The 16,223-nt window shown below is 46.4% G+C and overlaps 1 protein-coding gene across 1 annotated transcript; it reads right to left on the bottom strand.

Annotated features, from left to right (window-relative positions):
• Positions 1-14,006: 14,006 nt before the first annotated feature.
• Positions 14,007-14,741, bottom strand: NEUROG1 (neurogenin 1). Its single transcript, XM_007130888.2, has one exon. The coding sequence runs from the start codon at positions 14,739-14,741 to the stop codon at positions 14,007-14,009; it is 735 nt and encodes a 244-aa protein (XP_007130950.2).
• Between the last annotated feature and the right edge of the window lie 1,482 nt (positions 14,742-16,223).

Here is a 16,223-nt window from a genome sequence, read left to right on the forward strand (position 1 = left end):
AAAAAAGAGTGGATATATGTATATGTATAACTGATTCACTTTGCTGTACACCTGAAACTAATACAACATTGTAAATCAACTATACTCCAATCAAAATTTTTTTTACAAAGAGAAGAAAAATAAATAAATGAATGAATAAATAAATAAATAAATAAATAAATAAATAAATAAAAGTGCTCAATTGCACCCACTGTCATTTTGACAGGAAACATCCTTGGAGCGCCATAAAAGCCCACATGATCTGGCTCCTGTCTCTGTGTCTGCTGTCACCTCCTCCTTTGCTGGGCTCCATCCATACTGACCTCTTCTTTCTCCTTCTTTCTCACACCAATTGCATTCCCTCTGCTTGGAGTACTCATTCTCCCAATCCTGACTGATTCTCATCAGTCAGGTGTCAGCTTAGAGGCCCCCTCTTCCGAGAGGCCTCCCCTGACTACCACTTCTAAAGTGGTTTCACTGGCTCTTTGGAACATTTTCCTCCTTAAATCATTGCAGCACTTTTTATCACTATCTGATATTTTGTATATTGATGTCTCTCCTACCAGTGGATAAACCCCATGAGAGCAGAGATCCTGTCTGTCTGATTTTCCCAAATCTTAGAGCAGAGCCAGTCACACAGTAGGCACTCAATTAATATTTGTTGAATAGCTGAATGGATCCTTTGCTCAACAAGCACTTACAAAATGCTCCTAGGGAGACACTGTGGAATTCAGAAAATTGGAGCCAGACCCACAGTCAGTTTCTAATAAAGCCTGGTGCTGATGTGGCTATTTTGCAGATCGGTGTCACACAGGGAGACTAGACCTACTATCTTGGCTATTTCCTTGCCTTATCTCTCTGGGAGTGGCAGCCGCGGCTCCCTGAAAGGCACTATTAAAATGTTTATGACACAGTGCCCTGTATACAAGGAGTGCTCATTACATGCATTCATTAATTTGGCCAGCACCATCAAGAACTCTGATCTGAGACTGTGTCCTGCTTGCAAGCTAACGAGTTAGCCTGCCATAGTTCCATGATGGTAGAAGATATGATACTCTTGGTTAAAGGCAAAGGATAGTTTATTACTCACAGCAATAGCAGTAACCAGGGTATTAGCATCATTAGGATGGTTCCCAAGCCCTGATTTTTCTAGGTGACAGGAAGAGGGCCACATGACACATATGTACTCGATGCGTTACAGGAGAGGAACCCTGACCTTAGGGAACCTGATTCTTTTATAATGGACAGTTGTTTGCCCTTTGCTCTGGACAGAGATATGATCTCTATCTTCCAAGCCTGTTCAGTACATAAATATCTTTGAAAACAGAGTCTGGAACAGACTAAAGAGCAGTCAGTGCCTCTGCTCACAAGATGTGTAGAAATGCTTGAGACTTATGGAGAATTGTCTCACAACGAGAAGCCTAGTAGGTCCTCAAATTTGTTGAATGAATGAATGAATACCGGATGTTGCATGTAACACTATGCAGTTGATTAGGACATGGTTTCTGTCATTAGGAGCTCTTGTCTTCCTGCTGGAGAAATAGATGGTAGGGCAGTGCACTGGTTAAATGCCTGTGCTTTGGGCTTAGATGACTGGATTTAAGTCCTGCCGCCAACACTTACTAGTTTTGTGGCCTTGGCCTCAGATTCCTCACCTCTAAATTGGAGATAATAGTATTATTGTGATTAGATAAGACAATATGATTGTAAAGTGCTTGGCTCAGTGCCTAACCTGTGGTAAGTGTCCAAGTAAGTGTTAGTTAGTAGGTTGAACCTCATGAAATTGCTATTTCTGTAGTTCAAATAATCAGCAATTTTATATGGTTCAATCTAATCATATATTCATCATTATTAATCTTTTGCTTGATTGCAAATCATAATGTAGAAATGCCTCTGACTGTGTGCTCTGGGTCAGGTGAGGCAAGCCTGGAGAGGCACAAAAGTATCCGGGAAAAAGAAATGGGCCTGGACCCAGATGCAGATCTGAGCCCCACGTTCTCCTCTCATTAACCTTGTGACCTTCGGTGAACCACTTAACCTCTGAGCCCCTTGCCTCATCTGTGCTATAGATACAATAATCCCTTCTACTTCACTGGACATTGTGAGGCTAATATCAGATGATGGATGTGAAATTGCTTTGTAACCTGGAAAGCACTGTAGTCATGTCCTCATGCTTAATATGAAGAGTTCTTAAAGGCAGTGAGATTTGTCTGGGCTTCAGCCAGACCGTCACTAGGTATAATTTAATATCCCTCCTAAGTCCTCTAATCACAGTTTTACGTTTGAAGTGTAGCATTGGCCTTCCAAATCATATTGCTGCATTAGAATCAAGTTACGCTAGTTAGGTTTGTATCTAAGGCCTACAGACCTCCAAGCAACGTAGGGACCATCTGGTGACCAAAGAAAGATCATCTCATTACAAAGGGTGATTGGCTTGCAGCTAAATCAGTCAATAGCTAACATTTATCAAGCTCTTTGAATGAGCCAGGCATGAGCTTTAGCTCTTTCCATGAACAATTTCTCATTGAAAACTTGGAAATCTTATGACATAGATAGGTACTATCATTCTCCCCCATTTTACAGATAAAGAGACTGAGGCAAAAAGAGGTTACCAATTAGGAATTGACAGACCTCGACTGGTGAGTTGTATTGCCTGAGCACCCTCACTAATAGTCAGAAGAACTCATTCCAAGTTGGCCCCATCAGAGAGAGGCTCTAGAGCCATCTTTCTGGGGCAGCTATAGTTCCAACTGCTGCTGTGCTTGCTGATGGAAGTCCTGATTCTCCCACAACCAGCCAGGGAAAGCCAAGTTCTGCTGGGCACTTGCAAGCCGTTGGAATGGCTCCGTACTCCATCTTTGCTATCAGCCTGCCTGTACTCTGTTAAGAAGTAAGAACTTTAGCTCTTACCTCCTCTCTTTTGTGGGGACTCTCTGCGGTGTGAAAAGCGATGTTCACCTTGTTGGCTTACTCATGAGCCTGTGCTCTCTCTGGAAAGAGCTTACTGCTAGCTCCACCTGAGACTAAAGCAGTGGCTATAGTCAGCAGACAGCATGCCTTTGTGGTGATCCCAGTTAGGGTAAGGTTTGGCTCCTAGAACAGGTATACAATGGTATCATGGCTTAAAAAACGAAGTTAATTTCCCATTCATGTAACAGCCCACGAAGAGCATCCCAGGTGGCTGGGTGGTTGTTTAAGGATGCAGGGTCCTCCAAGCTGCCCCACCGTTCTCCAGGGCAGTGCTTCTCAAACGTCATGTGGTGAAGGACCCATTTTTCTTTTTTTTTTTTTTTAACATTTTCAATCCATTTCAAGCCAACATTTTTATAACAAAAAGTAAAAATGAATTACTAGAAAAATGAAGGGGAAAAACCCTCCCAAAGACACACAAAATACAAACCGAAAGTATTTTATTATTAGATAACAGACTTAAATTGCTACGCGAGTTAGTAAATACTTCTCCTTTGAACAATGGGCAACATAGGAGGACGTTGTTCAATTTCCAATTATTGGGAATTTGCTCTTTCAGAGAACATATTTTGTATGACTTGAATTAAATTATTGAAATTGTTTTATGGTCCAGAATATGTCTGTCTTGGTGAATATTCTGTGTGTACATGACAAGAATGTATATTCTGCTATTGTTTGAGTGTGGATGGCGTTATTCTATAAATATAAATAAGGCCAAGTGGGTTAATAGTGTTGTTCAGATGTACTATATCCTTACTTGTTTTCTACTTTTTCTATATATTACTAAGTGATAAGTGTTGAAGTCTTTATAATTGTGGATTTGTCTGTTTCTTCTTTCAGTTATATCATTTCTTGTTTCATGTATTTTGAAGGTTCGTTGTTGAGTGCTTACACACTTAGGATTGTTATATCTTGTTGGTGAATTGACCCTTTATCATTATGTAATGTCCCTCTTTATCCTTGGAAATATTTCTTGCTCTGAAGTCTATTTAGTCTGATACCAATATAGCCATCATAGCTTTTTTTTTAAAGTATTTACATGATATGTCTTTTTCTTTTCCTTTTTTTAAAAGCTATCTATATCTTTATATTTGAAGTGGGTTTCTTGTAGATAACATACCGTTGGGTCTTGCTTTTTATCCCATGTGACAATCTTTGCATTTTATTGTAATTTATACTTAATGTAATTATTAATGGGATTGGGTTTAATTTATTGTCTTCCTAGTTGTTTTCTATTTGTCTTAACTGTTCTTTGTTCCTTTTTTCCACTTCTTTTGAATTAGTTGAATTTTTTTATTAGTCTGTCTTACTTCCCCTATTGGCTTGTTAATGATAACTTTTGCAAAATTTTGCAGTTTTTCTCCTAGGGTTTACAATATACATTGTTAACTTATCTGAATGTACCTTCAAAGAATATTATACCACTTCACATAAAGTGTAAGACTCTTACAAGAGTATACAGTTGGGGACTTCCCTGGTGGCACAGTGGTTAAGAAGCCACCTGCCAATGCAGGGGACACGGGTTTGAGCCCTGGTCTGGGAAGATCCCACATGCTGTGGAGCAACTAAGCTCGTGCGCCACAACTACTGAGCCTGTGCTCTAGAGCCAGAGAACCACAACTACTGAAGCCCACGTGCCTAGAGCCCATGCTCTGCAACAAGAGAAGCCACCGCAATGAGAAGCCCACGCACCACAACGAAGAGTAGCCCCTGCTAGCCGCAGCTGGAGAAAAGCCCGCACACAGCAACGAAGACCCAACGCAGCCAAAAATAAAATATAAATAAATAAATAAATTTACAAAAAAAACACACCAAAACTCAAAGTGTTTAAAAAAAAAGAGTATACAGTTGTCACTTGAATAATGTGGGGGTTAGGGGTGCCCACCCTCCACCCAGTGGAAAATCCATGAATAATTTGAGAGTCAGCCCTCCATATCTGCTGTCTCACACCGTGGATTCAACCAACTGAGGATTGTGTAGTATTGCAGTACATATTTAGTAAAGAAAAAAATCTGCGTATAGGGGACCTGCCCAGTTCAAACTCATGATGTTCAAGGGTCAACTGTATTCCCATTCATCCCTCCCATTCTTTGGGTTATTTTTCTTGTACATTTTACTTATGCTATAAGCCCCACAGTACAGTATTACTCATTTTGTTTTACACAATTATCTTTTAAATTGATTTAAGATAAGTAAAAAAGGACTTCCCTGGTGGCACAGTGGTTAAGAATCCTCCTACCAATGAAAGAAACACGAGTTTGATCCCTGGTCCGGGAAGATCCCACATGCCTTGGAGCAACTAAGTCCGTGAGCCACAGCTACTGAGCCCCTGTGCTGCAACTGTGGGAGCCCACACACCTAGAGCCCATGCTCCACAACAAGAGAAGCCACCGCAGTGAGAAGCCTGTGCACTACAACGAAGAGTAGCCCCTGCTCATTGCAACTAGAGAAAGCCCGCATGCAGCAACGAAAACCCAACACAGCCCCAAAATAAATAAATAAATAAAATAGATTCTTAAAAAAAAAAGATAATTAAAAAAAGAGGGTCTTTTACATTTATTTTTATCATTTCCTTCTTTTTTTCATTTCTTTATATAGATTCAGGTTTTTATTTGATGTCATTTCTCGAATGCTCCATTCTGTGGTGGTTTTTCCTACTCTTTTTTTCTCTTTGTGTTTCAGTTTGGATATAGTCTGTTGACCTATTTTCGAGTTCATGGAGTGTTTTCTCAGAAATGTCCTGGCTATTGATGAGCCTATGAAAGGAATTCTTCTTCTCTGATACCATGTGTAATTTTCTACCATTTCAGTCTGACTCCTTTTTATAGTTGTCATTTCTCTACTGAATTTCCCAATTTGTTTAAGCATTGTGATGGTTAAGTTTATGTGTCAACTTGACTGGGCTAAGGGATGCCCAGAAAGCTGGTAAAACATTATTTCTGGGAGACACCTGTAAGGATGTCTCTGGAAGAGAGTAGCATATAAATCAGTAGACTGTGTAAAGAAGATCTCCCTGAGCAATGTGGGTGGGCATCATCCAATCCATTGAGGACCTGAATAGAACAAAAGGATGAGGAAGGGTGAATTTGCTCTCTCTCTGCTTAAGCTGAGACAGCCATCTTCTACTGCTCTAGGACATCAGTGCTCCTGGTTTTGGGGCTTTTAGACTCACACTGGGACTTAGATCATTGGCTGCCTGTTATTCTCAGGCCTTCAGATTTGGTCTGAATTATACCACTAGCTTTCCTGGTTTTTCAGCTTGCAGCACATCATGGGACTTCTCAGCCTCCATAACCATGTGAGACAATTTCTATAATAAATCTCTTCTTATACATATATCTATTTATCCTGTTGGTTTTGTTTCTTTGGAAAACCCTGACTAACATAAGCATATTGTCCACAATTTCCAATACATTCTTTACCATATTAATCAATCATAGCTATTTAAAATTTCCTATCTGAAAATTCAACATCTGGGTAATATCTGAGTCTGGATCTATTGATTGTTTTATCTCTTGGGAATGGGTTGTTTTTCTTACTCTTTTTTGTGTGTCTTGTAATTTTTTGTTAATGCTGGGCATCATGTATGTGTACAGGAACAGCAGAAACTGTTAGGTAAATAATTTTATGCCAGGACATGCCTTTTCTGTTGTCATGCAGTTAATATGGAGAGGGAGTGGTCAGTCAATATAGTCAGGAGTTGAGTTCGCTTTGCATTTTCTTTTTGTTATTTTTATTACCTTTAGTGCACCATAGTCTTCCTATTTCTTTAGCAGTGGGCTGTTGTTATCATGTACTTTCACTGAGGGGAGTACCAAATGATTTTTCTCAGTGCTCCTTTTACCTCTCAGCTTTCAGTCAATCTTTCCTGCCTGTGCCCCAGGGGGTTTCTCTCTCTCCATGATTTTGTCCCTCACCAGCACTAGATTGATGTTGCTTCCTACTCAATGCTAACTTCACAAAGTGGGGTCCAGCCTCAGTTTTCAGCAAGTCCTATGCATCTTGGCTTCCAGAGTGAGGATTTACAGCTCTTCATCCCCCTGGCAGCCAACCTTTGCCTTATAACTGTGATTGTTCTTGGGAAGGAGTTTCCTGTTTCTTCCCTTATAGTAGGAGACTCTTGCTTAGTATTGGTGTAGGATCCCAGCCCTTCCCTCTGGAGAGAGGGTGTTTTCTCCTACTTCTCCTCCACCAGCAGTTGATCTTTGCCTTTTTACTGAAGTTGAGACAGTTTCCCACCCTTCTACAAGAAACAGGAGGGTTTTGTTTCTATTTCTGTCCAGAATCAATAGATATTTGCCTATATGGTAGGAAAGGTAATACCCCTTCTTCAGAGGCTTACTGCTTTTGCTTTAATATAGCATGTCTGGGAAAGTGAGTGGGACTAGTGACTATTCCCAAGCAGCAATTACCTCCTGAACACCTTCACCACCAAGGGTACTCCCTCTGGTCTTCTGCCCTGGCCTAATCTTTTTTTTAAAAAATAAATTTATTCATTTATTTATTTTTGGCTGCTTTGGGTCTTCATTGCTGCGCACGGGCTTTCTCTAGTTGCGGCCCGCGGGGGCTACTCTTTGTTGCGGTGTGCGGGCTTCTCACTGCGGTGGCTTCTCTTGTTGTGGAGCACAGGCTCTAGGTGTGCTGGCTTCAGTAGTTGTGGCACACAGGCTCAGTAGTTGTGGCTCGCGGGCTCTGGAGCGCAGGCTCAGTAGTTGTGGCGCACAGGCTTAGTTGCTCCGCAGCATGTGGGATCTTCCTGGACCAGGGCTCGAACCCATATCCTCTGCATTGGCAGGCGGATTCTTAACCACTGCACCACCAGGGAAGTCCCCCGTGGCCTAATCTTTCTTGTGAGCACCTAGTGGGGCTCATGGATAAGAGCTTGCAAGTGGGTATAAACTCTCTTATTGCAACCTGACACCCTAGCCCACATTTGGCTTTTAAGATTTTATTAAAATTTTAGCTGATTTCTTCTTACCTGCTTATATGGCAGCCACCTCTCTCCCCCATGCTTTGCCCAAGATGAAACAATTCACATGTTCTGTCTCTCCTTGGAGGGGCTTTCTCCTCTTGTAATTCCCTTATTTAATTGCCTCATGACATCACATCTCTGATTAGCTGAAGAAATTTATGATTTTGTAGATTATATGACTCCTTCTCATTTTTAGAACAGGATTGATGTTCTTAGATGCTTTCTACATTGTACCCCAAAATGCAAATTCCCACCATGGTCATGAAGATGTAGTCCCAGAAATGGCTTGCAGGATTTCCACTCATGGTCCAGTGAAAAGAACCCAGTCACAGTCACACTTAACTGCAAAGAATTCTGGGAAATGTAGTATAGTCATGTATCCAGGAAGAAGAGGAGAATGGATTTCAGTGAATAACCAGCAGTTTCTGTCACCATGCTTCAAACAAGTGAAATCTAAAATGATTCTGGGCTTGGAGCAATTGGGCATCACTGTAAAACTGTGAGGTTTACTGGCCCCATCTTGGAGTTAGTCCTGTCAAGATGGTAAGAAGTCTGAAGGACCATCTTGTCATGTGTGTCCCATGATCATACGATGGAAATGTGCAGAGGGTTCTCTCCACTTCCATGCACATCTGGGCTCCAACTCCATTGGGGCCACCTGGGGAACAGAATGGATCTTGTGGGAGAACAATCTCTTGAAAGCACATGGGTTCCTAATCCTGCTGTGTTTATTAACCATCTGTGCACCTTTTTAAAGAATACAAATGCCAGGGCTTCACTCTAGATACTCTGAAGGAAAATATTTGGTGGAAAGGCTCAAGCATCTACATTTTTTGAAGAAAGGCTTCCTGGATGATTCTTTTGTCCAGTAGCTTTGGGTACCTCTGGGCTAGGTTGTGGTAGAAACCAAAGGGATATAATTGAAATCCCATCATCCAGTTTTGGCATCCTGCCTCCAGGGTTGATTTGGTCCTGGCCACTAGCCCAGCAGGCCAGCAGGTAAGCTCAGTACTGAAGCCAAGTGTTTGTCCTAAGCCATCCCAGGAAGTGACAGCTCCTACAGTTCAATGTACTTGGGCTTATTCTTTGTTCATGGGTGATGTAGGATATTTTTGAAAGTTGGCTGGAGCACCTTCCAGGCTCTAATCTTCACCATTAGGCTCTTTGGAGTGGAACTTGGGAACCCTGATTCCCTGCTTGGCCTAGGTTGGAGCAACCCCAGAAATATTTTCTAAGGAAGTCTAGGCCTTGGTAAGATGTGTGGGGCCTTTCTGGCCAGATGTGAATGGTGAAGAGACTGATATTTCACAAAAAGATGCCATCAGGCTCTTAGCCCTACTGGCCTTGCAAACTGAAGCAGTGACACCCGAGGTCCTTGCCAGAAAACTCATCCCAAACCCTCTGCAGGCTTCCTCTATCTCAGTGAGGAAGAGGCACATTCCACTGACTTATTCTTGCCTCTAGGCAGGGCTGCTAGATCAGGTCACAGGGATTGTGCCCCGTGCACAGCCCCCATGGGAGGTTGGGGGTTGGAGAGAGGAAACTCCACTCACCCTGCTGTGCACCCTGTCTCAGGGCTGGTGCACCAGGAGGAGCCGGGGAATGATCCCTTTTCCTCATTCAACCAAAGGCCCCATATGGCAGCAGTGGCCTTGCCTGTAGCTATGATTAAGCTTATACCTGGATAGCGCTGGGCCTCAGAAAGCTAAGCCTGTGGTCCATGATGCCTTTTGCTTAGCTGTATTCCATTTTCATTCCAAGAGAGACAATGTAAGAAGCAGTAGAAATGCTGGAACCAGATTGTCTGGGTTCAAATCCCACCTTCATGACTTACTTGCTGTGTGCTCTTAGGAAAATTATTTGACTTCTTTGTGCCTCAGTTCTCTCAACTGCAAAACAGAGATAATGATATTATCAACCTCATGGGTTGTGAGAATTAAATGAATTAATATGGGTAGTGTGTTTAGAAAGTGCATAGAACACAGAATAAGTGCTATGTAAGTGTTAGCTGGTATGATGGTGTTAATGGTGATGATGTTACCAAGGACATTGCCCTGGACATCATGGGCCCCTTCCCCCTACCCTCCCCCATTATAACTTTTCTCTGAGGCATTTCTCTTAGACCCTGAGGCCAGAAAAAACTATGGTTGTCTTTAGCAGCAACCTGTCTTTATCTTATAGACACTGCAATCCTGTTTCCATCTTTGCTTTGGGAGCTAAAATGAGCAGTTTCAGGCAAAATTAACCATTTGTAGAGGACTTTTGGGGATGGATTCTGTGAGCTCATTGTTCCTGACCCAAATACTTGAAATCATCCTTGATTTCTCTCTTTCACACCCTAAAACAAATCCTGTTGTTTCCTTCTTCAAAAGTTGTCCTGGTTCTGACCAATCTTAACCCCTTCTACCACTGTAAGCCTTTCTTCAGGACTAATGTGGTTCAGGTGCTTAGTTGGGTCTCTGCTTCCACCCTGGCCCCTAAACCCTGCTATTCCTATAACAACCACTGTGGCCTTTACGAACATAAGCAAATTCACAACACTCCTCTTCTTTCAACACTTCAATTACCTTGAGAAAAAAAAAAAATCATGATTTGCACTGCCCCCACTGTCTCCATCCTTACCTGCCTCATGCCCTCTGCTCCAGTATATCAGCCTCCTCGTCCCTTTACAAGATGGTGCATGGCCAGGGTGGTGTTTTCTCCTTGGGATTCTTCCCTCCAGGTCCTGCCGAGGCTTTTGCTCCTTCCCTCTGCATCTGAGCCTCTGCTCAAATGTCATCGCATCAAAAGCCCTTCCCTGGCCATCTTTTCTGAAAGAGCAACCTTCCATCCACCCTGGCATTCCATATTCCGCTTATTTTACGTTATTTTTCTTCTCAACATTTACCACCACCTGTCATAAGTTGATTTTGTCTTTCCCCATTAGCGTGTAATTTCCTTTCGGGTGAGGACTCTGTCCTGGTCAGCCCAGGGCCTAGAACAGTGCTCAGCACACAGCAGGGCTTGATAGAGTCATTAAAGAAATGACAGGCTGAGTGAAATGCTTCATTTTACTACGTCATCCCCATCTTCCCTGACCTGGTTTCTCCAAGACTTGGAAGCAGAATGTAAAAATACACGTTACACCAAGACAGAAGCAAAGAGACAGATCCAGGTAGAGAACAAATAAGCTTTTCTAAGTGCTGGATGATTCCTCGGTGGAAGATTCTGTTGAGGAAGTGAATCGTGGCTGTCAGCGGGATGTTCTATGCTCTATGATTAATTAGAATACTCTAGTAACCCCAGCGTGCCTTCACAGCACCGGCGAATGAACAGAGAGTTTGCTGCGGGAAGAAAGAGGGCCCTGGGCTGGGGATAAGCATTTTAAATCACCATCCTTTTTTTCTCCTCTTTGGGAGCCACGAAGGCCATACTTATATGCTTGCTTCTGTGGAAGAAAGAACAGTATTAACTGGCAGAGGTGGAGACTCCCTCCAGCAATCCATGTTGTTAAAGATACTTCTTTAGATGGAAGGTGCTCTGGGACCTGTACCTTGAGTTGTGATCCTATTTTGGTAACAGAGTTGGGAGTACAGTTTGCTCTTCTTCAGTCTTGGTGGTAGTGGTGTTTTCCTTTTTCAGTGCTGGCTGTAGGCAGTTGTATAAGACAAAGGTTCTACTGCAGCCGTTGACTCCAGGATGCCCGGGGTGTGTGGGATGTTTGTCTGCTGGTGGTTTTCCCAAGGCTTTTGGACAGTGATACACATCAGCCATTCTCTTCCCTTAGCCCAGACACGTGCACCTACACCACGGCTGAGCAGCGTCTCCGTAGTGGACCTGTCTTCTCGCAGACCCCGCCTGAGCCCCTTAGAAAGCTGGAGGGAGGCACTTTCAAGCATCCTATGCACGGGAGAGCAGAAAATCTGATGCAGACCATTTGTGTCTTTTGCTATAGGAAAATGCAAAGCTGGTAGAGTGAATTAATTCTGAGACAGACAATAGAGTGGGGCCCCCGGCAGGGTCATTCAGGAGACACAACTTTTTCCTTGGATCTTTTAGCAGAAGCAACTCAGTTCTGAGCCCTCATAACTTCCGAAGATTTCTTGGAAGACTCTTTGTCTCTGCTCTGAGGGCAGTTAGAGAAAGCATGCAACTTTTCAGAACCTTCTGAAAAGGACCCTTTTTATCTGAAAGAGGGCTCCTTGACCATAGCTGGACTTAGCAATGACTGCTGGGGACCCAGCATCTGACTCTGTGGATCCAACTCATCAGGACATGTGTGTGAGGAGGGAAACATTTCCACAAGGGAAAAATGCTATTAGTGGCCTTACTTTTGGCCTCTGCTTCTATTCACCTCCTAAACCGATATGATTTCTCTAACGCTATAGAATACTATTTTCCTGAACCCATTTCTACCTCCTCCTTGTAAATAATTATATTCATGAAAAGGGGAAACCAATGAAAAAAAAATTGGTCTTAATGTGGGGTAACTTATGAGCTGGGGGAACAGGCAGCAACTGCATTTTAGGAACTATCTCTTGTAATTATCTACATTCGGAGATTTAAAACAAAAGCCGCTACTGGCCTGTGCTGTTAGCTAATTGTCAGACAACAGACAAACACACCACAGCCAGAAAAATCCCCACTGAGTTTGGGCGGCTGATTTCTCTGGCAGCAAATGAAAGCTTTGGCTGTTGCCCCTGGCTAGCTGAGCAAGCCAGGACTGAGTCCACCGCGTGCCCCCCTCTGTGGACACTGCTGGCACAGCATGTGTTGGGTGGGGGGAGGGAGAGGTGAGGACACCCTCACAATTTTAGGCAGCTGCACACCCATCCAGGGACACCACACCAGCATAATTCATCCCATACCTCCCAGCCTCAATGAACAACAGTTTGGAGGCATTGTTTACAAATCAATTTCCCCCTCTAAATAGGCTGTTATAAGAGTGGACCCTTCTGCTTGCCCAGCCTGGGCCCACCTGTCACTGGGACTTCCTAGCCAGTGGTCACACTGTATTGATCTTTTTAATCCCCTCTCTTTGAAACACAGAGCCAGCTGATGTGGAGCTCCTCAAAAGAAAGACTCCCACCGCCCCTACCTCTACAGGTAGCTGCATATCGGGGCTAATTCCCCACTAAAAAGTCTTAATTGGCTTATGGGGAGCCTGAAAGATCTCCCTTGTGTTTACAAGGTGAAAGGAAATGATGGATCTCAAATGCCCTAGTCTCTCTTTATCCATTTCTTGGTGGAAATCAGGTGCATTTTATTTTTAATTGTTTTGAGATAGGACTGGAGTTTTGAAGGTGGGTGGGGATACTGTTTCACTTTAGCGGTTGAACAGCGAGTGGAAGGGAAGAAAAATCCCAGAGACACCAACATTAGGCAAGAAACTTGGTGACTTATTTTCTTTTTTATTTATTTTTTATTTACACGAAATATCTGCAGTACAAAAATGTAAACTTTGATAGCTCATAATAATAGAATAAACTCTTTATGTACAAAAATACATTTTCATATGAATGAAGCATCTTGAATAAATTAAAGTACTCTCCAGCCCAGTGCCTGAATAGCTACGCAAGAGTCTCGGGTTCTTCCTAGAGCAAGCCTGCAGTGGTGGGGGTCAGGATCCATAATGCATGAAGCCCACTCCTTGTCTCTCCTTTTTAAGCCTTTTCATTGTATTGTCAGCCGGCTCAAACCGAATTTTCATGCTCGTTTTTCTTCATTAGAGTTCTACAAATTGTAAAATTGACTTTTCACCTCGTCTTCAGGGACTGATCTGTCCCTTTTCTAAATCACACTGAAGTGGTGGCTGGGGTCAGCTCTGAGCCAGCCACAAAGGAGGTTTTGTGGTGTTCAGAAAGTGCAAAAGGAAAGGCCGTCTAGGGGCGGGCAGGAGGGGCCTGGGGCTGAGGGCTGGAGAAACAGACTAAGGGGCAGCCACTGCGAGGGTGCAGCGACCTAACAAGCGGCTCAGGTATCCCCTACCCCTTTAAAGCTCCCGTTTCTTCCTCTGCCTGGACCTGGGGTCCCAACGCCACACTGGGCCCCCACCTACTGTCCGTCGCCTGGCGGAGGGGGACGGTAACGGTATTCAAAAGGGGCCCTAGTGGTAAGGGATGAAACAGGGCGTCGTGTGGAGCAAGTCTTTGGGCAGGCCCGGGAAGGAAAAAAGGGGGTCGCCAGGGCCATAGGTGAAGTCTTCGGAGGCGGCGGGGCTACTGGGGTCAGAGAGTGGCGAGGCGGCAGCGGCGCAGGGGGAGGCGGCGGCCCCGGAGCCCCAGGACTCCGCGTCGCTGGCGGGGCTCGGGGGCCCGGGGAGGCAGGGGGCACACTGCGGCGGCAGGAGGCGCTCTCGGGCACCGCCCCCGGGCAGCCCCTGGTCGGCCAGGCGCAGAGTCTCGGCCAAAGCCCAGATGTAGTTGTAGGCGAAGCGCAGCGTCTCGATCTTGGTGAGCTTGGTGTCGTCGGGGAAGGAGGGCAGTACGCTGCGCAGCGCGTCCAGCGCCGCGTTCAAGTTGTGCATGCGGTTGCGCTCGCGGTCGTTGGCCTTGACGCGTCGGCTCCTGCGCAGCGAGTGCAGCAGCGCCTCGGAGCGCACCCGTGCGCGGCCCCTGCGCCGACGCCGCTCCTGCTCGTCGTCCTGCGCACGAGGAGTGTCCGACGTCCCGGGAATCCCGGGTGAGCCCTTGCGGGCCGTCATGGGAGGCCCCGAGGCGGACGTGGGCTGTTGGAGCCTGGCACAGTCCTCCTCGTCGGTGAGGAAGCCGGACAGGTCGCTGGTGCTGCTGCTGCTGGCACAGTCGAGGTCCGAGAGGCAGGTCTCCAGAGGGGCTGGCATCTTGGCGTTGTGCAGGACCGATGGACAGCTAAGAGGGCGCTTAGAGGGCAGGAGCCCGGGCTGAGGGCAGGGCCGTCGGGGCGCACTTACGTTCCGGATGGCCCGGGTCTACTCTGTGCCGGCTGCGGGCGCCAAGGGCTGGAAGGGCGCAGGGGCGCACCGGGAACTTGGCCTCAACTCCTCGCCTCGCCTGTAGGGGCCACGCTCCCGCCGGTCTCCCGAGTGATCTCGCCGGCGATCAGATCAGCTCGTGTGAGTACCGAGTGTGGCACACGACCGGCCTCAGGACCCCTTAAGTACTCGGCTCAACAATGGGCGCCCCCCTCCCTAGCCACCTCCGCCCCCGAGGCAGGCCCCGTGAATGGAGCTTGGCGGCAGGTCAGCCCCGTGCGGCGCCCGGGTATTTGCATAATTTATGCTCGCGGGGGGCCACGCCGCCCCTCCCCCCTCCCGGAGCGTGCCCGTAATTACCGCGGGCCAATCGGCGGCGTCGCGCGGCCCCGGGGCGGTCTCCAGGCTAACCCGGCCCGGGCGTCTCTAGGCAGTGAAACGGAGGCGGGGGCGGCCGGCGATTAGCCGCCGAGGCACGCTCCTCCAGGGGCGGGCCGGGAGCCCCTAGCTGGGGTGGGATGGGGAGGCGGGGCGCTGGGCGGAAAGTGTGATCCGCGCAGCGAGTTGCGAAAACCTGGAGCCCGCTGGGAGCCTGGGTTCGCTCCCTCTCTCAGGCTGCTGAGTGGCTGCGTGACTTTGGGCTAGTGATTTGACTTCACTTTCCCCATCTGTAAAATGGGGCACAAGTCTACCCTGTTGAGGATGATGTAAGATGATGTTCTTGGGACACTTGGCAGGGCGCTTTTGTGACCGAGCGCCCCAGGAATGGTTGCGAGATTCAGCGGACTGGGAACCCGGGGAAAACCCTATTTAAGAAAACCAAAGAGTGGCCGGTTGCGGCTCAAAGGGCAGAGGGCGGAGACAGGCACCTCTGCTTCGTCCAGGTTGGTGAAGAAGTAGGGGAATGGCTCGATTGACCTTCACCTAGGGCAGGGTGCGGGCGCGCGTGGGGGGGCAGCGAGGAAAGCGAAGGCATGGATGCTTTCCCCCGTAACCCTCCAACTACCCTCCGCCCCCAACACTGTCCGAAGATTCTTAAAGTAACAGAGGCATGCGAATCCCCTTCCCTCCGGCAGCCCTCGCCGCTTTCCCCAGCGCCCACCCTCACCACTCTTTGTGCTGCGTCTCTTGGAGCGGCGCTTGCAGCCTCTGAGACCCCCTCAGGTTCGCTAGCCAGCGAGGCTTTCCCGGCCCAGGAGAGACGGTAGCAAGCACTCAGTGGAGTCCCTCTCGCCCCATCCCCTCCCCCACGTAGTGAGGTAAAAGCGCCCGTCCCAGCAGAAGGCTTCCACTCTGCATGTTAGGAGTAGCTTCTCTCTGGTCACCAATGCTGGCTCTGGAGCGATAGAGACCCAGACACCCCCAACTTTG

This window comes from Physeter macrocephalus, chromosome 8 (assembly GCF_002837175.3).
Source record: "Physeter macrocephalus isolate SW-GA chromosome 8, ASM283717v5, whole genome shotgun sequence".
Taxonomy (NCBI): domain Eukaryota; kingdom Metazoa; phylum Chordata; class Mammalia; order Artiodactyla; family Physeteridae; genus Physeter; species Physeter macrocephalus.